The 21,504-nt window shown below is 42.8% G+C and overlaps 6 protein-coding genes across 8 annotated transcripts; 4 read left to right on the top strand and 2 right to left on the bottom strand.

The window, feature by feature from the left end:
* The first annotated feature begins 6 nt into the window (after positions 1 to 6).
* LOC117897553 (39S ribosomal protein L47, mitochondrial) lies at positions 7 to 1,105 on the top strand. Its single transcript, XM_034806481.1, has 4 exons — positions 7 to 165; positions 243 to 516; positions 568 to 845; positions 902 to 1,105. Exons 1-4 carry the CDS (start codon positions 62 to 64, stop codon positions 1,050 to 1,052), a joined length of 807 nt encoding a protein of 268 aa, XP_034662372.1. The 5' UTR covers positions 7 to 61; the 3' UTR covers positions 1,053 to 1,105.
* LOC117897552 (serum response factor-binding protein 1) lies at positions 1,095 to 2,615 on the bottom strand. The gene is made up of 2 exons (XM_034806480.1): positions 2,534 to 2,615; positions 1,095 to 2,475 (listed from the first exon to the last, which is right to left on the bottom strand). Exons 1-2 carry the CDS (start codon positions 2,561 to 2,563, stop codon positions 1,114 to 1,116), a joined length of 1,392 nt encoding a protein of 463 aa, XP_034662371.1. The 5' UTR covers positions 2,564 to 2,615; the 3' UTR covers positions 1,095 to 1,113.
* Positions 2,616 to 3,151: 536 nt separating this feature from the next.
* Positions 3,152 to 5,809, top strand: LOC117897549 (ras-like protein 1). Its single transcript, XM_034806476.1, has 4 exons — positions 3,152 to 3,395; positions 4,110 to 4,364; positions 4,428 to 4,684; positions 4,762 to 5,809. Exons 2-4 carry the CDS (start codon positions 4,226 to 4,228, stop codon positions 4,933 to 4,935), a joined length of 570 nt encoding a protein of 189 aa, XP_034662367.1. The 5' UTR covers positions 3,152 to 3,395; positions 4,110 to 4,225; the 3' UTR covers positions 4,936 to 5,809.
* Positions 5,810 to 6,682: 873 nt separating this feature from the next.
* Positions 6,683 to 11,634, top strand: LOC117896505 (heterogeneous nuclear ribonucleoprotein M). Of its 2 annotated transcripts, XM_034804857.1 has the most exons (5): positions 6,685 to 6,851; positions 6,982 to 7,593; positions 8,977 to 9,115; positions 10,001 to 11,156; positions 11,232 to 11,634. In XM_034804857.1, the coding sequence occupies exons 2-5, from the start codon at positions 6,992 to 6,994 to the stop codon at positions 11,285 to 11,287; spliced, it is 1,953 nt and encodes a 650-aa protein (XP_034660748.1). In that variant the 5' UTR covers positions 6,685 to 6,851; positions 6,982 to 6,991; the 3' UTR covers positions 11,288 to 11,634. The 2 variants fall into 2 exon arrangements, with proteins under 2 accessions (XP_034660749.1, XP_034660748.1); XM_034804858.1 differs by lacking the exons at positions 8,977 to 9,115; positions 11,232 to 11,634 and having other exon boundaries at positions 6,683 to 6,851; positions 10,001 to 10,251.
* A 624-nt stretch (positions 11,635 to 12,258) lies between these two features.
* LOC117896507 lies at positions 12,259 to 13,558 on the bottom strand. Its single transcript, XM_034804859.1, has 2 exons — positions 13,415 to 13,558; positions 12,259 to 13,360 (listed from the first exon to the last, which is right to left on the bottom strand). Exons 1-2 carry the CDS (start codon positions 13,442 to 13,444, stop codon positions 12,440 to 12,442), a joined length of 951 nt encoding a protein of 316 aa, XP_034660750.1. The 5' UTR covers positions 13,445 to 13,558; the 3' UTR covers positions 12,259 to 12,439.
* Positions 13,559 to 15,760: 2,202 nt separating this feature from the next.
* LOC117897627 (ras-like GTP-binding protein RhoL) lies at positions 15,761 to 21,065 on the top strand. 2 transcript variants are annotated; one of them, XM_034806597.1, is made up of 3 exons: positions 15,761 to 15,960; positions 20,141 to 20,411; positions 20,469 to 21,065. In XM_034806597.1, exons 2-3 carry the CDS (start codon positions 20,166 to 20,168, stop codon positions 20,793 to 20,795), a joined length of 573 nt encoding a protein of 190 aa, XP_034662488.1. In that variant the 5' UTR covers positions 15,761 to 15,960; positions 20,141 to 20,165; the 3' UTR covers positions 20,796 to 21,065. The 2 variants fall into 2 exon arrangements, with proteins under 2 accessions (XP_034662488.1, XP_034662487.1); XM_034806596.1 differs by having other exon boundaries at positions 15,762 to 15,977.
* The last annotated feature ends 439 nt before the right edge of the window (positions 21,066 to 21,504 follow it).

Here is a 21,504-nt window from a genome sequence, read left to right as displayed (position 1 = left end):
TGCATGGTCACTCTGCAATATACCATCGATTCCGCGGTCACACTGGCCACTGTACCGAAAAATGTCTGCGACTTTAATAAAATGTTTAAATTTGGCTAAAACTGTGAGAACATCGACAATAAAAAGTCTTCTAACTGCTCCAAAGCAGCAATGGCAGACCTTGTGGTGGGTTTCAGCAGCACAAGTGGTTCTATAAAAGCATTATTGGCATGCGCTCATCTTTGTTTTTATATAATACGTAGTGCTGCAGCTCTTCAAACGCCGCATGCTCAAATGGTGCACACCAGTCCGATGCGGCATGGTCTGATGGAGTTCTTCGATGACCCCAAGCATTGGAGCGAGAACGATGTAAAGGTGGGACGGGCCTGGAGGACGGAAGAGCTGCGCATCAAATCCAACAAGGAGCTGCATCAGCTCTGGTTTGTGTTGCTGAAGGAACGGAATATGCTTCTTACCATGGAGCACGAGTGCAATGACAAAATGGAGATCTTTCCCAGCCCCGAGCGAGTGGATAAGGTAACATCTAAATGGTAAACATGCACAAGATACTTAACCATTTATTTGTAGGTAAAAATTTCCATGGACAATCTAGAGAAAGTGGTGAGGGAACGCAACACGGCCTATCATTTGCTGGAAACAGGTGAAACAGGCGAACGACCCCAGAAGAGGGTAAACAACTCCTTTGGCTTGCAGTTTAACTACAAATCCTGCGAGCATGTCTTGCCACCCTTCATGAACCTCAAATGGATCAAATCCCGCAACATTGGCTTTGGCGGCAGGGCTGTGAATAGATTTTTGCTCAAATACCGCGAGCAGCTTTACAATGCCAAGCGCAAGGCCAAGAAGTATGTTCTGCACAACTAACATAAAATTATACTTAATTACATTGTCTCTGTTTTAGCCGCTCTCGCAACGAGGTAATGATGATTCTACGCCGCAATCCCAACTTTGATCTGGGAGTGCTGCGTCGGAAATTCCCAGATGTGGATATCGACAAACTACGCAGTGCGGACAAGGCCCGAGGGCACTATGTGCCGAAGATTGGCGTCTAACTTTGCAGCATTTTCAGTTATTTAGTCATTAAATCGGAAAAATACGTCATTTAGCTGAATTTTAATCTTCGTCAAACTTAATTTTAGTTCCCTGGAAGGCGGCAATTTTTGGTTTCCACTTTTGTTTTGCAATCCAAGAGGGATGCATTCCTTCCATGGAAGTGGGAGTAGGAGTATGAGCGAAAGCCGGAGCAGAATGATGCTCGACAGCTGGAAGTTTAATCTCTGCTGCTTGTCCGTCATCGCCAAACTTAATCTTCTTGCCTTTAAAGTGCCCTATAACTGGTTTCTGTTGCTGCTTGGCTATCCAGGATGGATGAAGATCTTCAGTGGGTTTCTTGCTATTGATCTCTGGCCTCCGCTCCTCCCGGCTGTAAGTTGGTCGGTGTTCGTTGCGCGATCGCTTGGCAGGGTGAGGCATTGGCTCTTGCTCATTTTCGCTCTCATTGTCCTCTGAATGAACTACAGCGCTGGATAAATATGGCTGACCAGATTCCGTGATGAAAAATGGATCTATGACATGCGTTGGACGATCCTTTTCATCGTTGACCTCCTTTTCAATGCTCGCCTCCTTTTCCTGTTCTCGCTTGCGTGGCTTTTCTTTGATGTCGATGGGTTTGGGTTTTGGTTTAATTTCGAGCTTTTCCTTTTGCGGCTGCTTCTTTTCCCGCTGCTTTGGCTTCTCCTCTTCCTTTACCGATGCCACTTTAGGATTACGCAGAGGTTTTTCTGGTTTGGGTTTCTGTTTCCGTTCTTCCCGAAGCTTTGACTTCTCCTCTTTCTTTACCGAGGGCACTTTGGGATTACGCAGAGGTTTTTCTTGCTTGGGTTTCTGTTTTTGTTCTTCTGCTGTTTCTACCTCCTCAATCGCTGACTCTGTCGCAGGCAATACATCTGTTTCTGTTACATCAGTTCCACCCACGGTGCCCACTTTGTTCTTTTCCAGCCATTCTAGTCGATTGCGCGTCTGTGCCTTCTGCTCTTTCAGTTCTTTGCGCTGTTTCTTCTTCGTCTCAGTGCGTTCCAACTTCACGCGCCTCTTGCTCGTTTCCAGAATCTCTTCACGCCACCTGGAATCCTTATCACTGTCCAGGCCCAAAGTCTGGCGAAAGGTATCAACCAGAGCTTTCATCAGTTTGTTAAGCGCCAGCATGGCCAGAACCACCTCGTCTGGAGTTGACCGGCCATTTGTGAGTACAGCGTTGGGATTTTTGCCATCCTGTAGGAGCAGCTGGCGCATAATGTCCAGACTCTTTAAAGCCTTCAGCTGGGCCACGCATTCGCTGCTTTTGCGCAAGCGTTCCTTGTGTTTCTCATTGTCCGGATGTTTTGTCAGGACATCTTTCACCTTCCTTAGCTTCTGCACAAGCTTGGAAACCGTTTGTGCACGTGCTTGCTGGATGACTTTCTTGTTGGTAATTACCTGCGTATACGTACGGAATAATAATTATAAAACAATACGTATTTTTTCATTTATTTACCAAATTATTGAATTTCAGTTTATCAAGCATGGTGTTCAGTGTGACTGACCCTCAAATCAGACCGTAGAACGGCAACCCTGATGGAGTACTAGTTCCATTTTTTAGTATTTTCTGGTGTTGATAATACAAAAAATATGTAGATATTGTGTAGTAACCATGTACAAAAATGTTGACCTTTTTTGTATAAACCCATATTTTATTGGCATCCCATACAAGAATAGTCTTTAAAGTAAGAAAGATTGTAAAAAATTCCTTAATTTATCGGATACAATTGTAGAATCAGTGCTAAATGCTTTCGCTAGATAGTAATCCTAAGCCGAACAGCGGCATCTAAGAATATCACGAATGGCAGCTCGTCAGCGCGTACTGTCACATTAAACGATTGAAAGGATGACAAAGTAAAAGCCATTCTGGCGCTAAGGAGTACCCGATTTTATCCTGATTTATGCTGATTTTATCTCAATGATCCTGCGTTTTCAGTTTTGTCGTATCGTAGGAACCGGGTTTAACAAATTGTTTTTTCATTGGTATATTTACCGTGTATTGGGAACATGAAGAGGTATACTACGGTATATTTGTGACGGTCAGGCGGTATATTTTATCGAGTAATCCGCTGTCGCATAGTGCTGAAGAAGAAGAAGGGCTGCAGAAATAAGTTACGAATTTATTGTTTTCTTTTAATGTAATTGCAACTAAACCCAGTTATTAAAAGTCGTGTAATTGCGCGAAGTTGCGTTAAACCGTAAATTGTGACCCCGAAACGTGCCAAGTGAATGCGTTGCGCGGTCCCGCGACTCCAAACTCGACAGACGCAAAGAAGAAAAACAAGGAGGAGCTAATAGAGAAGGCAGCAACAAAGAAGGTCTGCATTTGTGCAGACCCGGCAGGAAAAAAATCAGAACAACAACGATCAAAGCGCTGTTCTGCATTTATTAACTGCTTTTTAATTAATAAAATTGTGCAATTCGCGTCAATATCCAAATCGTGACGATTCCGATGCTGAGACGCATGAAAATTAATATTCATAAAGAACCTGAGGGCTGCAACGCGCTTGAGTCATTGATCTCTTTTATTGTGTCTGTGTGTGCATACTACCTACAGTGGCGGACAACAGTCTGCGTGCGACCCCCGGTTTTAAATTTCCTGTGTAATTTTATTCCACCTGGAGCGGGCTTGAACGCTTTATTGTAATTATAAATATACGTTGGACAGTGTTCGGGTATACATATGTATGTATGTATGTAAAAAATGTAGGTGGGATAGGTCAAATCCAAAAATGTCCTCTTTTTTGTTGGTGCAAGCTGCTAGTTTACTTAAATTGAAACGTTTTTAATTTTCCAAAGTCAATTACAGCCTATTTTCGCTTCTATGTTATCTGAGAAACATTTTTAATCGGCATCTGGAAGCTAATTTTTCCAAAATGGGGTCGTGCCCAAGCATTTGTCCGTCACTGTATGCATCTGTGGTAGAATAATATGGAAGCCAAGCGGCGGATTCCATCTTACAATAATTTGTGCCTAATTATGCGTTTAATTTATTTTAATCATTTTTAATTATTAATTTACTTTACTTGCAGCCCAGGAGAGACATCCACACAGTCACACGCACCCCCAAAGACTGCAGCTGCGGGTTCTTGTACCAGCGCACTACGTTGATCGCTAGACACAACGGCTAATCAAAAGCGGAATACAAATGACGGAATACAAATTGGTTGTTGTTGGTGCGGGAGGCGTTGGGAAATCGGCGTTGACCATCCAACTAATTCAGAATCATTTTGTTGACGAATACGATCCCACAATCGAGGACTCGTACCGAAAGCAAGTGGTCATTGGTAAGTATTTCAGCTGCATTGCACATGTGAAATGTTCCCTGATTGACAACTCTGTTCTTGCAGATGGAGAAACCTGCCTTTTGGACATCTTGGATACCGCTGGACAGGAGGAGTACTCGGCCATGCGGGATCAGTATATGCGCACGGGCGAGGGCTTCCTTTTAGTCTTTGCGGTAAATAGTGCAAAATCCTTTGAGGACATTGGCACATATCGAGAGCAGATCAAACGGGTCAAGGATGCCGAGGAGGTGCCAATGGTGCTGGTAGGCAATAAGTGCGACTTGACCACGTGGAACGTTAAAAACGAACAGGCAAGAGAGGTGAGTGGTAGTCAGCCGGAGTTTGTAACTTTAGTAGTTCACTTTTTAATACTCCTCTTTACTTTTTGTCTTCGAAGGTGGCCAAACAATACGGCATTCCATACATTGAGACATCAGCCAAGACGCGCATGGGCGTAGATGATGCATTTTACACACTGGTGCGCGAGATCCGAAAGGACAAGGACAACAAGGGGCGAAGGGGACGTAAACTTAATAAGCCGAATCGTAGATTTAAATGTAAAATGCTCTAAACGAGCTCGCAGTGGTTTTATTAACTTTTTATTTTGTTCAATGTCGCCTGTTGTCTGTCTGTCTGTCTGTCTGTATGTATTCATTGTTGTCTTTGTGTGGCAATCGTGTCGATGGATGGCGGATAGTGGATGGCAGGATTGTGGATCCCCCGTGAATGCACCCTGAATGAAAGAACACACATCCAAACACACACACACATGCAGAACGAGAACACACACATTTGTATGGGAGCGCGTTAGTCGGTGCAATTGAAGAGATGAAGAGAAGAATTGTAATTAATTTAAGTAACTAGAGTTTTATGTACGTCAAAATGATTTTGTGAATGTGTGTGTTTTGTGTCGTTTGAAAGGTTGCGTGGCGCCCTTTTAAGAGTATTAACAATAACGAAAATGAAAACGAAGGAAAGCAAAACGAAATGAAATGAATATGTACCTCTCTACATATAACTATGAATACTGTTGTAACTGCCTTGGTTCAGCTGCTTTAACCATTTGTTTTCAATCAACACCACCACCACAAACCACTAAACTGGAGTCGTCAATGTCGTTTGTATTTTACCAGAGACGGAGAATCTGATCTGTTCTAAATCCCGGTATATGTACCACAATGCATGCAAGACTAGTTCTAATTACTCGTAATTCCTTGAGCTCTGTTGTCAATGGTTTTGTTTTAATGATTTAATAGCGTAGCCCGTCTTCTAATTCAAGTTTTCTCACACATACGCACGAGCAGAATTCCATTAGTATTTTTCACTAGTAAAGAACAAACAAAACATATGAAAAACAAACGGTACAGCGATTTTCGCACAAACGAGCAGGTTTGCTTGTCTTTGCTGCTGCCCAAACTAAATAAATTTATGTTCATTAAACACAATCAATTGTTGTGGTGCTATGATGCAAACATTTTATTTGTATGGTATGAGTTGTTCTTGGAAAGCCTTTCTTTCTACCTACCTTATTGACAGATCCATAGAAGAAGAAAAAACAAGCAGCCAATTAAATTTACATTATATAGTTTGCTTTAAGCTTTTTATACATACATTTAATATTTAATTTTTTTGTATTAATTTTTGCCATACAAAAAGGAACGAAATAAAACGATTGTGTGTACTATTTAAACTGAAACCCCGTTTTTGATAGTGTCTCTTAAATATTAAAATATTTAAACATACCGGCATATATATATCGACTAAATAGTCTAGAAATGGGAAATTGAAAAGATCGAATGGATCCAATAGATGCTTAATCCAAATCGCGCTAATATGATTCCCGATCTGCAAGTCGGGGTACTCAAATACAATAACCTATATGTACATAAAACCTTGGTAATTCAATTCCACATAAAATTTGAAGAATTTAAGCGGAGTTGAAGTGAAATAGAACGTGTTATTTGATGTAATAGGATCTACAGGGAGAATTTAAAGAGAATACAGCATTATTGTCGTCGGCTTACTACAAGGTGATAAAATAAAGAGGGGTTGAATGGGTTAAGTAGGTTTCTCTCCTCGGTATATTTACGGTATATCTTATTTAATTCACAATTCGATTAAAATGAGTCTTAGCATTGTGGAGATTAGATTCATCAAGCAGGTAAAAATATATCTGAAGTTTTAAGAGTCCCAGCTAGCTAGTTATATTAAACAAAATGTTAAAACCGCAGAATTTGCATTTCATTGGTATATTTACGGTGTATTTGGAAAATTAAAATGTATATTTTGATATGTTTCGGAGGGTCTGGCGGTATATTCTATCGATAAAACCCATGGTCACACTGAACAAACAAGCCGTGCAAAAATATAAGTGTGCGTTTTATTGATTATTTTTTGGCCTCGATATAGCCAAATACTTGCTTTAATTACTAGAGCAACAGAAGATAAACGTTTCTTTCGAGTTCCTGCAGCATAAAAATCAGATAGGTAAACTATGTAAACAATATTTTCCACGAAAAATCCCCTGGAGTCGGTCGCCATTTTGTTTTTCCCGACGCCGCTGCCGAAAAATGGTTCTGTACATGACGAAGATATAAATGGTTTGTTAAATTTCCAGTCCCACAGCCATGAACATGGATGCGAGCAATGCAGTGGAGAATCGGGAAAAGGAACGTGATCGTCGCGGGCGTGGCGCTCGAGGATCTCGCTTCTCTGATGCCGATGGAAATGGAAATGCCGGTGGTGGCGGTAATATTGGCGGAGGGGGTGGCGGAGGCGGCGGTGTCCGAGACAGAAGCCGGGAACGACGCAATTGCCGAGTGTACATCTCCAACATTCCCTACGACTATCGGTGGCAGGATCTGAAAGATCTGTTCCGACGCATTGTCGGCTCCATTGAGTACGTGCAGCTGTTCCACGACGAGAGCGGCAAAGCACGCGGCTGCGGCATTGTTGAGTTCAAAGACCCCGAGAATGTGCAAAAGGCCATGGAAAAGATGAATCGATATGAGGTCAACGGCCGTGAGTTAGTCGTCAAGGAGGATCATGGCGAGCAGCGTGATCAATACGGAAGGATTGTCCGTGATGGCGCCGGCGGCGGCGGAAATGTCGGTGGCGGGGGCGGAGGCAATGGCAACAACGGCGGTGGCGGTGGAGGAGGCGGCAGTGGTCGTGACCACATGGACGACCGGGACCGCGGCGGCTTCTCCAGACGCGACGATGACAGATTGTGAGTACTTTATGTGTTCGTCTATCTCTATTGTTTTTCTCGATGTTCTAAGCAGGAAAGCAAGGTTCGTAGCACGCAAAAAGTATTGAATCCTTACACACTTCTCAATCGGCAGTCGTTTCTATGAAGGCAAAACAATCGAATCGAATCGTATCAATCTGCAGAAGCGATTTTTCTATCCACCTACGTGTACGAGTACGTGTACTAAAAGGATACTTCCCATACTTGTCGAGCGTAGGAAGCACTCTTATCATATATTTATCTGCCTTACAATTGATAACCTGTACACTAGGATCTTTAAAATACCAAAAACTGTTCATTAAAAGGATTATGCGGATTTATCTGTCGAGCGTAGGTTGTAGAATATTTTACTGAAACTACAAGGATTCCCATTTTCCATATATTTGTTTAGCTTAGGCTCTAGAATATGTTACCGATTAAACCTTTGAAAGGATTCTAAACTGAAAAACGTATGTCATAGGATTCCATGAACAGTTTTGCTTTAAAGGACTTTCATATCTGTCGAGAGTAGGCTGGTAGATCTTTAATCTTTCATGATTGCAGCAGTTCATCCGCATTGTGGCTCAAGTCGTATTTGTTATTCGAAGAGAGGATTTATTTTTCTATTTCTTTTCGAAGTAGGAGTAGGATGACGGTTACTTGAGACTAAAGATAGTCTTCTATTAGCAGTGCTACCGTAAAATGATATTAATATATTGCAGAAACTAGGATGATTGCAATTGAATCGCGTTCTTGCGCAAAGGGAAGTTAAGTTTCCAATAGAAGAGCTCTTACGACCAGCGAAATAATAAGTTAAGATCTCTAGTTGATTTTGTATTTGTAATTTATTGTATGGGCTGTGATGCAGTATAGCTTTTTGATAGGTGTTTAAAATACAAAGAAAGATACATACTTTACAAAAAGTATATGGTACACTGTCTCGTTTGTTCGTATTGTCAATGATACAAAGAATAACACTTCAGTAGGCTCCTCGGCATGTAAATATTTTGTTAGGTAGTGTGGCACGGAGGAGGAAGGACTTTCAAAATAAATACACATTGACGGAGTCATCGGAATCTTCTGCTCAGCTGAATTTTGGTGTTTAAAAAGTGTGTTGACAAAAGGAGAGCAGAGACAACATTTACAACAACAGTTCACAATTATTTGTCATAGTTTCCAAAGATGCTTAAGAATTGTGTGTGATGCGGTGCGATGTTTGATTAAAGAATATGGGAAGGAAGGAAGGAAGGTAACAAACAATTTTTAGACGTCTGCAATCGTGCCAGCTTTCTTGGCATCTCTCTCTCATTCTGTCGTAGCTGAAGCTTATTCTTGCTATCCTTTTGTTATTTTTCTCTCTGGATCTTTGGCTTCTTTTTCTAGATCTGGGCGTAATAATTTTAACATGATGTCAAATGATTATAATAATTCGTCGAATTACAATTTGTATGGGCTTTCTGCTTCGTTTTTGGAGAGTCTGGGCATAAGTGGACCTTTGCATAATAAGGTTTTTGTTGCTAATGTGAGTATATAGTAATTTTAATTTCCAATAATTCCAATATGTATTCTGTAATCGACTGTACGCTAACCGAACCCGAACACACAAAACATGTGAGGAATGTGCTATGCTGTGCTGTGCATATGGAACTTTCTTTCTCGTCTGTTTCGTATTTATAACCCAACCAATTTTAGGCCTAATTTTGTGGGGCTTTGTTTATTTTTCTTGCTCCTCGTACTGCTGCTTAAAAATAATCAAGAAAAGCTGTAGACCTGCAACCCTCACATCCCTTTAATCTTGATCACGAGCATCCCCCTGATGGAGATTTGGAAATATTTGGAAATTGTCATTCTTGGTCATGTTTGCGAATATATTATTGGATAAAACTCTGAACGATGTCTAATAACTTAAGGATCTTCATTCGTATTTTGGTGTATTTCAAAAAGAGAATAATATGAGATTCTCTTTACCCTTCAAAATTTCCTTCTTTCCAAATCCACATTTAAAGATCTTTTTATAATTACTGGGCTCTTAGACACAACCTCTGTCCTCTGTCCATGTTGTACACACCGAAAGGTAAAGGTGTTTCCTTCGCGTGTCCTATTCCTATTCCGTCATGTTGTTCCTCAAATGGGTTATAAATATGAAGCAGTTGCGGTTCGTAGGGCAGTGCAAACATCGACTTCTTCGTCTTGGGCTATCAACTAAGTTGTTTCTAGTCAACTGGAACAAAGGCTGGAATGATTCCGTGCGGCCCTGCTCCTGCTCATGCTCCTGATATTGTTATCTTTTCACAGCAAGGCTTCTGGTCTGCAAGGTCGGCTTTTGATATCATTTCAGGGGCGCACAGAACGTACATTTACATGTAGATTGCACTTGACTAATTAATTTTAAACACACTCTCTTCAGCTGGACTACAAGGTGGATAACAAGAAGCTCAAGCAGGTGTTCAAGCTGGCCGGCAAAGTGCAGGCCGTGGATCTGTCACTGGACAAGGAGGGTAACAGTCGCGGCTTTGCTGTGATTGAATACGATCATCCCGTGGAGGCAGTGCAGGCTATTTCCATGCTGGATCGTCAGATGCTCTTCGACAGGCGCATGACCGTGCGCCTGGATCGTATTCCGGACAAGGGTGAGGGCGTTAAACTGCCCGAGGGACTTGGCGGTGTCGGTATTGGCCTAGGACCCAACGGTGAGCCATTGAAGGACGTGGCCCACAACCTGCCAAATGGCGGAAACCAAGGACAGGGCCAGCTGCTGGGAAATGTTCAGCAAGGCGGACAGCTGGGGTCTGTGGCTGCAGGCCAGGGAGGCGGCGGCGTAAGCAATGCCAGCAATCTTCTGGGTAGCCTGACTGGAGTCATGTTCGGGAACAATGCTTCATCCATCCAGCCATCTCCGGTGGCTCCAGTGCAAAAGCCCAATCTGGGTAACAATTCGGGCTCTGGCGGACTGAACTTGAACAATCTGAACCCCAGCCTTCTGGCAGCTGTGGTCGGCAATCTGGGAAACCAAGGAGGCAGCCTATCCAATCCTCTGCTCACTTCATCTCTCAACAATTTGGGGCTCAGCCTGGGCAACTCGGGCAACAATGATGATCCCATTTCTTCCGGCAATGTGGGTTTGTCCAATAACTACAGCAGCGGTGGCAGTGGAGGAGGCAATAACTACAGCTCCGGCGGCAACAATAACTACAGTGGCGGCGGAGTGTCCGGCGGCAACGTTGGATATAATGCCTACAGCAGCTCTGTGGGTGTTGGGGGTGGCAATGGAGGAGGCGGCCTGGGCAACCAGCAGGACGGCAACGACTACAATACTGGCAACAATCTAGACATTTTCGGGGGCGGTAGCAATGTGGGAAATGCCAATTCTGGCGCAGGCAACGCCGGTGCTGGCTCTCGCAAATCGGACACGATCATCATCAAGAATGTGCCCATGAGCTGTACCTGGCAGACGCTGCGCGACAAGTTCCGTGAGATTGGAGATGTCAAGTTTGCCGAGATCCGCGGCAATGATGTGGGTGTGGTGCGATTCTTCAAGGAGCGCGATGCCGAGCTGGCCATAGGTAAGTCTACTCTCACTCACAAGGATTATCGAACGAAAGCGGCAAGTGAACTAATTCTGGATTTACCCTTTGCAGCGCTCATGGATGGCTCTCGTCTGGATGGGCGCAACATTAAAGTAACATACTTTTAAGTTAGCCTTTTAAGTTTAAATCGTATTTACTCTGTAGTGGTTAAGCGAAAATAACTCGACAATGAACCCATCCGACGGCCACCGCATTGTTTGATGACCAATGAACGGATTTTCTTTTATTCCACAAGCAATACAGCCATACAGCCACGAAACGAAACGGAACGGCATCCACCACTGGATCTGGGAGGAGATCTGAGATGTATCTGAGGCACAGACACAGACACAGCAGACAGAAAAGTTTATCCCATACATTTTTTTACTCGTATAACTTTTATATATATATAAATTCAAATTATTATGTACTCTAATATTAAAATAACTGACGTTCCAAAACCACAAAACACAAATCCGAGGACGCAATTCTATTGTTATGTCTAAGCGATTTAATTACAGCCAATAAAACAATGCAAAATCCCATTGTTAAACATTGCTCACAGATCACGTTAGCTATTTGTGGAGTACAAAATGTTAGTTGAAATGTTTTATTGAAACTCGAGGATAAATAATTTGTAAGCACAAGTACCAGCATCATAATCAACATCACAATAAACGTGCACACATATGCATGTCCCTCCGACTTTAAGGACTAAAATCAAGAGAGCAGGAATTTAAATCAAAGATTCTTGTGACACCTTCTGGCTGACATTCGAGAATATTTTTAGGGGTAACGATCTAATCAACTGCTCTTTAATCGGAGAATTAATTTCCAAGGTTGGCTCTGTGTCTCTCAATTAACCCTTAAGGGAAGTTTACTCGCTTACATGCCACTGCCAACCCTGAAATCGACAAAGTCCTTCTACCCTACCGTTTATAGATACTCAGAAACAAGAGGTAATTGGCTCAACGACTATGGCATTCTTGATCATGGCTTCTGGCTACCGTTTAGCACAGATCTGCATGTGTCTTAAACTCTGATGATCAAATAAATGTGGTAACAACAATTTTTAGCATGCGAATGGTGTACAATTTTGTGGAATAGTAATGTTGAAATGTTTGCTTTTATTTATAATGGTTGCTTAATGTCTACAAGCATGGGTGAAGTAAACGTTGAAACTATAAAACTGTCTATGGGGGCCATGTCCATGAGGATTGCGGCGCTTGGTTGTGCAATGGAAAAGGTGGACGACGTTCGTGAATTTACATCGGATATCCCTACTTCGTGGCAGCGGCTGCCGGCGCAGTCTTGAAGCGTTCCAAGCGTGCGCGGGCCTTCTCAGAGTAAATGGCTTTCGACTCTGGCGTAGCTGGAGCGGTAACTGGAGTCGAAGTAGCTTCTGCTGCTACGCCAAAACGCTCCTTTCGCTTTAGCAGACGTTCATCGGTTAGAGTCTTTGTGGTCTTCTCGGGAACCACACAGCCAAAGCGTTCGGCACGACGCTTAAGGGCTTCCTTTTGCTTTTCATCCGTCTCCTTGTTCCCTTTATTAGCCACAATGGATGCGCTAGAGGACTTGTTAATTGCAGTAGCAATTGACGCAGTTGCGATGGTGGGGGTGATGCCGAATTTCTTGGCCCGGAGGTTCAAACGCTCTTCTGCAGTTAGTTCAGTGAGTTTCTTGTCAGCGGACTTTTCGCCTTCCTTGCTTCCTCCAATTACAATAGGTATGCGTTTTGTTTTGGCTGGTGTGTCCTCTTGCGTATCCTTACTAGCTGTCGGAGCCCCGTTCTCTTTCGATGCAATGGTGGACGTCGCTGTACTGCCTCCCGTTGTCGAGATCAGCTGAGAGTTATTTCTTTTGAGCACAATTTTCTTGGCAGGCAAGGCTGCAGCTGCACTCGTTTCGTCTTTGATGTCGCTGTGTTCATCCAACAGCAAGTCGGGAACTATTGCAGCTATGGGCGTGCTCACCGGGCTCTTGAGTAGTTCATCGTCATCGTGCTCGTCCCCCAGCAATTTGTCTTCATCTTCGTCGGCCAGGGAAACATCATCATCGTCTATGGCGTCTGCTATGGCGCTGTCGTCAAGCGAGATATCACCCTCCAAAAGGGCCGCCTGCAAGCGGTCCTGCAATTCATTTTTGTTTCCATTCACTGCCAGCCCACGCAGCTTTAGCTCGCGCTTCAAATCAGCCACCTTTGGGACGCAAGTAAATAGTTGAATTTTGCATTCTTGAGTTGATTAACTTACCTTCATTTTGGTAACGTCACTTTCCGGCATTTTTTCCTGGTTTTTTTGTTTTGTTTTAATTTTTTACAAGAATGTGCTATTGACAAATAGTATACAGCAGTGTGGCCGTGAATTATCAAGAAAATATACCGCACGACTCTTAATACCAAAATATACCTTATGAGTTTCAAAACATAGGGTTTCAACATAGGGGAATTATATTACCGATCGTGCGGTTAGGGCCATCAATTTTCCGACTACTAATTCGAGACCAGCATCTAATTCATTATCGTTTGATTGTAAAATCTCAACTTTGTCTTAAAGAAGAAGATAACGGAGGTTTTTTACACTGACGCTTCCATTCGCTAGTGGATGTAGTTCATATGTAGCAAATGTGTAGTTCCCGTGTAGTTACACCGTAACACTAACCAAATAGTATATACGATTTGGTTAGTGACCGTAATAACAAATACCTTTTTTTTTCACCAAATCATATTACTCGATTTTTATGTTCGGTTTTATAAAACTGACTAGCTAAGACCCTTAACACTGAACTTATAATTTTATGCCATTGACGAATCAATTTTCTACAGGATTAGTTACTTTTAATAACTTATTTTCATAGAATCGCCTATAAAAAAAGGGCAACACTGAATAAGAGCAGTAAGTGTGTTGCTCATTGTTTGGTTAAGTGGTTTCAGCTTTGGGTATGGACGCTTTTATACCCAATTACCTTTAGTGCTTGATGTTTTAAATAATGCTTCGAAGCCTAATTTATGTTGACTTTTTCTCAGATTGATAAAAATATTCTTTGGATAAGTTTCGTACATAAAAAAAGATGAACACATATGTACATACATATGTATTTAAGTATGTATGTGTGCATTTATTCATGTATGCCATAGCAGGCAGTTTAAATAGTGCCATAGCAGCCAGCTTTACTAGTTGCATAGCTTCTGACGCTAAAAATTAAACAAAAGTATCAACAATTTTCTTAGATGCTCATATCAACCACCCAGAACTGAATGGCTTTATTTTAAAACACTCGAACAATTTTGGATTGTGAATTGTTATTGGATCTCATAATATTTGTTTTTGTCACTTCGCTTGTCGCTTCGGTCGCCCTCACCCTCATGATTTCGCCGATGCGGACGGAGACGGACCCCGTAGATAAGATATAATATATGAGCGCCGTTCAGAAATAGCACCCGTGCACCCTACACCCCACCCATGGCATACCCCGACCGGAAACGGGAAATGGAAACGCAATGCAATATTATCTTTCGTCGCCTGATTCTGCCGCTATTCTTAATCCCTGTCCCTTCAGCGAATCGGATTCGTTGTGTCTGGCGCTGGAGACACTGCTGCATGGCCTTGAGGAGCAGTGCAGTTTTCTCGATTTCTTGATTATGTTGAACTGTTCTCCAAGGGCTGCCTGCCAGTGGCTGCCTGCACCTGCTGGCTCTCCTGTTGCTAGGAACACCGGTCTCTTGCTCTCTCCATCCCCACTCTCACTGTGTTTCTCAATTGCGAGTGCACACATGGTGCTCAGATGCTGGCGTAAGTAAGTTCGAGTGGCTGTCCCTAATTGGCACTGCTGCACATTCCATGTTTATTAATAATTTTCCAGAACTTCTCTTTGCTCTGACCGCCAGGCTTGGAGGTCGCAGCCTTTGTCACTTAACCCTGTGTCGCCTCTAAAGAGTGGCACGGTCAGTGCATTGGTAGTTTTAATTAATGTAATGCTCCCCGTCAACGTGTTTCCTAATTGAACTCATTTGCCGCTGTTCCACATACTAAACGCCACTATTTTGGACAAGCCAAGCCAAGTATGGGGTTCTTAGCTTTAATTACAGCTACAACCGCCCGCACCGCCCCGTCGGCACACACGCACTGGCCGAGAAATTTCGTTGATTAATGGCTTATGACAGTTATTTGAGTTTGGGCCTGGACAGAGCCGAGCAGAGGTATTACGCAAGCGGATTTGGAATGTAAATATGCATTACTCGCATGAAAAAAGCAGTTGAACCCCCGTTTTATGCCTTGCATATTACAGTTTTAATCTCCTTTGCTTACTGCCGATCCTTATTAGGGCTAAACAGCATTATTGCAAATTAACTCAACTCTGTTCTGGGTGTAAACAATGACTAATTGATAAGTGTAATCGGATGATAAACTCTTTTTGCAAGTACCACTTCTCTCTCTCTCTCTCAGCACTTCTTGGAGGAACGACTCTTATCGCAGGCCTGTTGCTCGCTCCCGCTCCGGCCAGCTGATAAAACGCAAAAGCCCCGAGAGAGAGCCGTGCCAGTGTAGCAACTGGTTCTCTACTCGTGGCGTCGTATCCGTCAGATACAAAAACTGCTGCTCAGATGCCTAACGACTGCACTAGTGATCGGTTGTGTTGTGGTTTTTGGTTTTGCGCTGTACATTTGTTGTTTCGCCCTCGTTCGCGCCGCGTTTGGTACGCCTAATCTGCACCTCCTCCGCCCGTTGACTGCGATCAGTTCGGACGTCATCGCCAGACGTGTCGCTCGATTGATTATTGCAAAAAAGAAAAGCTTCGAGTACGTTGTATCTATAAGTACGTGTCTGTGAAAAGTTATACGCATGTGAAATCAAGTTCACTTCAGATGCAGCTTGTCCAATAAACAACGTTTACATCATACGATATTATGTACATATTGTACATAATGTACATACATATGTTCGAAATTAACAGCCTTCGACCTTGCGTGCTTGTGTGTGCTGTGCTGTGCCGTGCTCTCTTATTTTTTGTGGCTATAATAACCACAATTGGATTTTGTGTAAACATTGTTAGCATGGATCAGTGGAATCTAATTAGTGGATGTTTTTACGTGGAAAGCGGCTTAGAGAGACAAACTCCTCCAAAATAAACTGCCAGCGCCCGCGAGGGCTTCGTGATCGTTTCTTTATCACCTGAGTCACTTTGTATGGCGCTCACGTCACAGCCAGCCCCCCACCTCCAAGTCTCTGTCTGGCCTGGAGCATTCCAGAGCCATGTAGCTCTCTGCTGCTGCTGCCTCTCTCTCTCTCGTCTCCGCTCTCCACTGCTCGCCGTCTCGATCTCTCTCTCGCTCTCTCTCTCTCTGTCAATCTGTGCGCCTTTATTGGTCTGTTACCATTTTAAGTTAACAAACAATTATATGGTTACACAGCCATTTAAAGGCCATCGCAGGAAACAAAATACGTGCCTCCACACCCCCTACAGCTAAAGGCTCAACACAACGCCCACCCAACGCCCATCCACAGGCCCCACAGACACATCAAATCAGTAATCAATTTATTCCGACCTATGGCACAATAAATACTTCGTATTAACCTCAATTAATTTAGCTAATTGGGAGCGCGTGCCCTCGCAATCTGCCATTTGATTCTGTATGCGTCGTCTATGGTGCTCGCTTTTGACCAGGTAACGGGTGCCAACGGTGCTAACGGTAACCATAGCCGTATTGCTAGTTATCGCCGTTGCTCTTTCAAGTCCCATTCCCTATACATACATACATATGCACATCATATGGATGTATATAGTATATGAACATCTAGTATCTTATCTAATCAGTTTATTAAATACGAAAACCCATGCGAGAAACCATAAAAGAACCCACCCACACACACGCACACGCAGTCACACACACATACAATTCCTCATTTATTTTTGCGAACAAAGAGGAAGAGCTACAATTTTTGTGCACAAGCAAAGGTAGAGGTGGAGATTGGCTGGATAGCTTTTAGAGCACCAATAAAGTCTAGTTTCGAAATGTAGATTATGTTTCGCTTAGTAAAAGCACTTCAGACTTTCTCCTGGATTGGATTGGCTTCTGGCTGGTAATGTTTTTCCCTTGAATTCAACCTCAAAGGTTGCAGTTATTTTTATACAGAAAAGCTCTTCAAAAAGATGACAGCTTTTGTTCTTCATTAAACCAAGTTAGATAAGCTAAAATTAGGAGCAGCTTGCGTGAGTAATCCCGGTTCAGTGCAGTAAAATAACTCAACAATTCATAATCCAAAGAGGAATGGAATGTGGACTTGTGTGTAATATATTGACTAAGCGGCAAACCAGCAGTTGGAAATGTGTTTATTTATGGATGATTTTATACACACATAAGTATATGGGAAAGGGTAACGAAAGTCTAGCAGCTGAATGATGCACTGCACCCATTTATATATACTCATATGGCGCTGATAAGGCGCAGTCCACAAAGGACTGAAGTGAACCGAGCTGAACTTGCTCATGAGTCCGTTCTATAGTGGACATTAAGTGTCGCTTAAGTCAAATAAAAGCTTCAAGATCTCCTCCTCCTCATCATCATGTGCAATGTCAGTGGGCAAAGAAAGACTGCAGCCGGAGTGTGAAATGTGGCAAGTGTTCCCAGAAACACTCCAAGAACAACAAATACGTAACTTGATATGTAAAGTTTACAAGAGGCCAACCCCGGCTGCAACAACAAGCCAGAACAGAACAGAACAGATAACAAAGCGGTGAAGAATATAATGTATGTATGTACATACGAGTATGTATGTGCTATACAAGTGACATCCACTTCAAAATGTATACAAGTGTATTACAAAAAGAGCTCAATTATGTTTAAATAATTTATTATGAGTATTAATTACAATGCAAGTTGCTCTGGTGAAACGACAAAAGCGGAGCCTCTGCCTCTCAGCTTGATAAACAGTTTCCGTTTATTTTTGTGCTCGACTTTGTATTACTGAATCATTTTCACTTTCCCTTGGCACCTGTTTTCCAAAAAACATATTGGAAATGTTCCACTCATTCAGAAGTTCTCTTCCAGGTGTACTTATTGCTTAATCAGCTGGCCGTATAAATAGCAAAAAAGTATCTATGGGTGTGTGTGGACTGTATTATTTGCACTCTCTTGTAGTCACTAAAACAGCTTCCCAATGCTGTTCTGTTTGTTTATAATAATTTAAAACGCGTCCAAAAAAAACAAAGCCCAAAACCAGTGGCCAGTTTGCTGTTTATTTAGTTTCGCTCCTGCTCTCCGCCACAAGTTTGGTGGTTTTGTTGTTTTTGGTGCTGCTGCTACCTAATGGCCAATTGTTCAGTCGCAGTTTGTTTAGAATTTTGAGCGAAAAAAAACAAAAAAAACCTGCTTCTATTTGTGGATCTCTGTTGCCATTTTTCAGGCACGAACTCATCCGATTTACTCTTGGTAACGTCATTCAATCAAAGCTAAGAACTATGTGCATGTTTGTGTTCCAATTTCCAACAAATCTAAAATTTATCTAAGACTGATCTTTGCAACAAATGAAGACCCTTCTCCCCATCAATGATTAGACTTAATTGTGTGGACCCCGAGCATCAAAGTGCTCCCAGTCAAAGTTCAGACTGTGTAGATCGCGTGCCAATAAAGCACTTTAATGTTTCCAAGTCAGAGTACATCCCATTTAACCCCAAGTTTGTGAAGCACACAAAATGGGTTCATATAAAAAAATGTGTAACTAAGTTGGCCTATCTTTAGCCTGGCACTAATCAGGGCCAGTCCCTTTTTACTTTCACCCTATATTATGAGGTTAGTGTATTTTAGCTGCCTCCTCTCCAAGTTATTGGAACGCATGGACAAAAGTTCAAATGAAATCATTCGGGTCGAACGGTAATATGTTGATGAATGTCACAACGGAACCGGTTCTGTTGTTTTCCTTCTCGTTGTATCAGCTGTGCTGCAGCAGACTTGCTGCTCTTTTCATGTGTGGGCTGGCTGGGCATCCAACCTTTTCGTGGGATGATGAGTCACTGCAGTCTGAGGAACGGCCAGTGTGGTCTAGGCCTTCTATTAGAAGCTCCACATTGAATGTGTGTAATTAAACGCGGTTTGCATTGTCCGAGATTCCATCGAGTGTCCCTGAGACATGAGTCATATGCCCACAAGATAAATAATTCCCGGAATTGCGATGAGTTTTCTGCGTACGGAAGAGTTCAAGATTCCCCAAGCCCAGCCCCTGAAGGCAGCTTGTAAATTGGCTGGGCCAAAAGTCTTTTGATTTCGGTTTTATTTTAGACGCGGAGTATCTGCCTGTGTTTTGTTTTGGAAGCTGGTAGGGAAATCTAGTTTAAGTTTTGGGTCAACTGGAAACGGAAAAAACCAGTTTTAATTAAAAAGAAAAATGTATGAAACGAATGTTGCAGGGGTTTGCTTGTTGCTGGTTTTGTGTGGCTTGACAGATGGTGAAAGTCTATTAGTTTTAGCTGAGCTTTTATTTAATTGTTATATAAGCCCGTACCGCCATAAAAGTGAATATATCAACATTCGCAGAATCAATTGTGGCTGATGGAATCTAGACCAGACCCCGATTGGCGTCGTAAAAGCTCCAATTGCTGTCCCGTACCCACCGCCCTGGCCTTCGCTACAGTTTTGTGTGTTTGTCGTTGTGTGGCCTTTTTTTTAGCTGTGCTGTCGATTAGATTAGAATACTTTTGAAGTTCAAGTGTCTATGAATGGCTGAGGGACGTAACGTACCGCCCCGAGAACTCTGTTACCATCGGTTTCAGTACTGAAAAGAGTTGAAGGGCTGGGGCTGGGCCAGAGATTTCCGGTTGCCACAGCCGCAGGATGAGAGCAGCACGCGGGTGTGGGTGTGTGAAGATAAACAAGCAGAATCAACATCTGCCACCAAATGGTGCAATATCGCAGACAGAACTGTCAAGCAAGCAACCAGCAAACCAGCAAACCGCCTGACGCCTTTTTTTTGCTTTCTTTGCAGTTTCTCAACAGAGACTTAATCCGGAATGACGTCGGCGATGTCGAAGAGTCCGCGCCCTCTGAAAATCACAATCGTGGGCGATGGCATGGTTGGTAAAACCTGCATGCTGATAACCTACACACAAAACGAATTTCCCGAAGAGTACATACCGACAGTGTTCGACAATCATGCCTGCAACATCGCAGTGGATGATCGGGAGTACAACCTAACGCTCTGGGACACGGCTGGGCAGGAGGACTACGAAAGACTACGACCCTTGAGCTATCCAAATGTGAGTGTTCATAGATGTTATGCAATTAAGCGGGAACTAATCGATTTCGTTACACAGACGAACTGCTTCCTGTTGTGCTATTCGATCAGCAGTCGCACCTCTTTCGAGAACATCAAGAGCAAGTGGTGGCCAGAGATTCGTCACTTCTCAAACAACGTGCCGGTGGTGCTGGTGGGCACTAAGCTGGACTTGCGCATACCCAACTCGGAGAAGTTTGTCACCACACAGGAGGGTAAGAGATTGCGCAAGGAGATTCACGCATCCAATCTGGTCGAGTGCTCCGCCAAAAAGAAACAGAACTTGCAGCAGGTGTTCGAGGAGGCTGTCCGCGCCGTCGACAAGAAGCCAAAATCTTCACCCAAGCCATCCTGCACATTACTGTGAACTACATACATATACGTATATGTACATAAGTGTATGCCTAATGTTTAATATAGTTATTATACGTAATGTATTATGTAACTCATTTGTCTGACTCCTTGTGCTTCGTTTTCCAAACTGTGTGTAGAAAATGTAACGTTAAGTTCTTCATATTATTTAAGTGCTGGTTGTGTCTAAACAATCCAATCCATTTTCCGTGCGACCAAAGTGCATTTCTGTGTAAGGAAAAAATAATCAAAACAAAAACAACATAAAATCAAACCAACAAAAATATATATACTATAAAATATATAATAATTGAATTTAAATGCATATGAGTTGCGGACCAAATCGTGTTATTGTACATATTCAATAAAAACCTAGTCATTAAATCCAGCTATTGCGTTGAAGTTTTTAAAAGTCCCGCCAATTCATCAACTACATTTATCGAATTCGATAATTCCAGCAGCGCTGCCACTAGTTCTGAGAAGTAGAATGTCTAGTCCTGGTCATGTGTACGATAGTTGGAAAATGAGGAGAGAGAGGAGAGAGTATCTTACTCTCTCTGCTGACCTAATCCTCTCTCCGCTGACCTAATCCTCGCTTTGGCATGTGACCGCAAGGTATGGCAAGGGATGATCTTTGCAAAGCACCCACCCTTTTTTGCACCTGTTGAAAGGATCCCTCATGGTGCATGGCAGGAGAGAATTTCCCTGACCATTTAGACACAGGA

This window comes from Drosophila subobscura, chromosome O (genome assembly GCF_008121235.1).
Source record: "Drosophila subobscura isolate 14011-0131.10 chromosome O, UCBerk_Dsub_1.0, whole genome shotgun sequence".
Lineage (NCBI taxonomy): Eukaryota > Metazoa > Arthropoda > Insecta > Diptera > Drosophilidae > Drosophila > Drosophila subobscura.
This window is presented reverse-complemented; position numbering and strand designations above follow the sequence as displayed.

What these genes read in the sequence shown, in the direction of transcription:
- LOC117897553 (XM_034806481.1), top strand. Translation starts at nt 62, where the DNA reads ATGTCTGCGACTTTAATAAAATGTTTAAATTTGGCTAAAACTGTGAGA. An exon ending in GCCCCGAGCGAGTGGATAAG is followed by an intron (nt 517 to 567) that starts GTAACATCTAAA and finishes ATTTATTTGTAG; the next exon opens with GTAAAAATTTCCATGGACAA. An exon ending in GCCAAGCGCAAGGCCAAGAA is followed by an intron (nt 846 to 901) that starts GTATGTTCTGCA and finishes TCTCTGTTTTAG; the next exon opens with CCGCTCTCGCAACGAGGTAA.
- LOC117897552 (XM_034806480.1), bottom strand. Translation starts at nt 2,563, where the DNA reads ATGCTTGATAAACTGAAATTCAATAATTTG. An exon ending in AACTGAAATTCAATAATTTG is followed by an intron (nt 2,476 to 2,533) that starts GTAAATAAATGA and finishes ACGTATACGCAG; the next exon opens with GTAATTACCAACAAGAAAGT.
- LOC117897549 (XM_034806476.1), top strand. Translation starts at nt 4,226, where the DNA reads ATGACGGAATACAAATTGGTTGTTGTTGGTGCGGGAGGCGTTGGGAAA. An exon ending in CCGAAAGCAAGTGGTCATTG is followed by an intron (nt 4,365 to 4,427) that starts GTAAGTATTTCA and finishes CTGTTCTTGCAG; the next exon opens with ATGGAGAAACCTGCCTTTTG. An exon ending in AAAACGAACAGGCAAGAGAG is followed by an intron (nt 4,685 to 4,761) that starts GTGAGTGGTAGT and finishes TTGTCTTCGAAG; the next exon opens with GTGGCCAAACAATACGGCAT.
- LOC117896505 (XM_034804857.1), top strand. Translation starts at nt 6,992, where the DNA reads ATGAACATGGATGCGAGCAATGCAGTGGAGAATCGGGAAAAGGAACGT. An exon ending in AGACGCGACGATGACAGATT is followed by an intron (nt 7,594 to 8,976) that starts GTGAGTACTTTA and finishes TTCTTTTTCTAG; the next exon opens with ATCTGGGCGTAATAATTTTA. An exon ending in CGATGCCGAGCTGGCCATAG is followed by an intron (nt 11,157 to 11,231) that starts GTAAGTCTACTC and finishes TACCCTTTGCAG; the next exon opens with CGCTCATGGATGGCTCTCGT.
- LOC117896507 (XM_034804859.1), bottom strand. Translation starts at nt 13,444, where the DNA reads ATGCCGGAAAGTGACGTTACCAAAATGAAG. An exon ending in GTGACGTTACCAAAATGAAG is followed by an intron (nt 13,361 to 13,414) that starts GTAAGTTAATCA and finishes TGCGTCCCAAAG; the next exon opens with GTGGCTGATTTGAAGCGCGA.
- LOC117897627 (XM_034806597.1), top strand. Translation starts at nt 20,166, where the DNA reads ATGACGTCGGCGATGTCGAAGAGTCCGCGCCCTCTGAAAATCACAATC. An exon ending in GACCCTTGAGCTATCCAAAT is followed by an intron (nt 20,412 to 20,468) that starts GTGAGTGTTCAT and finishes TTCGTTACACAG; the next exon opens with ACGAACTGCTTCCTGTTGTG.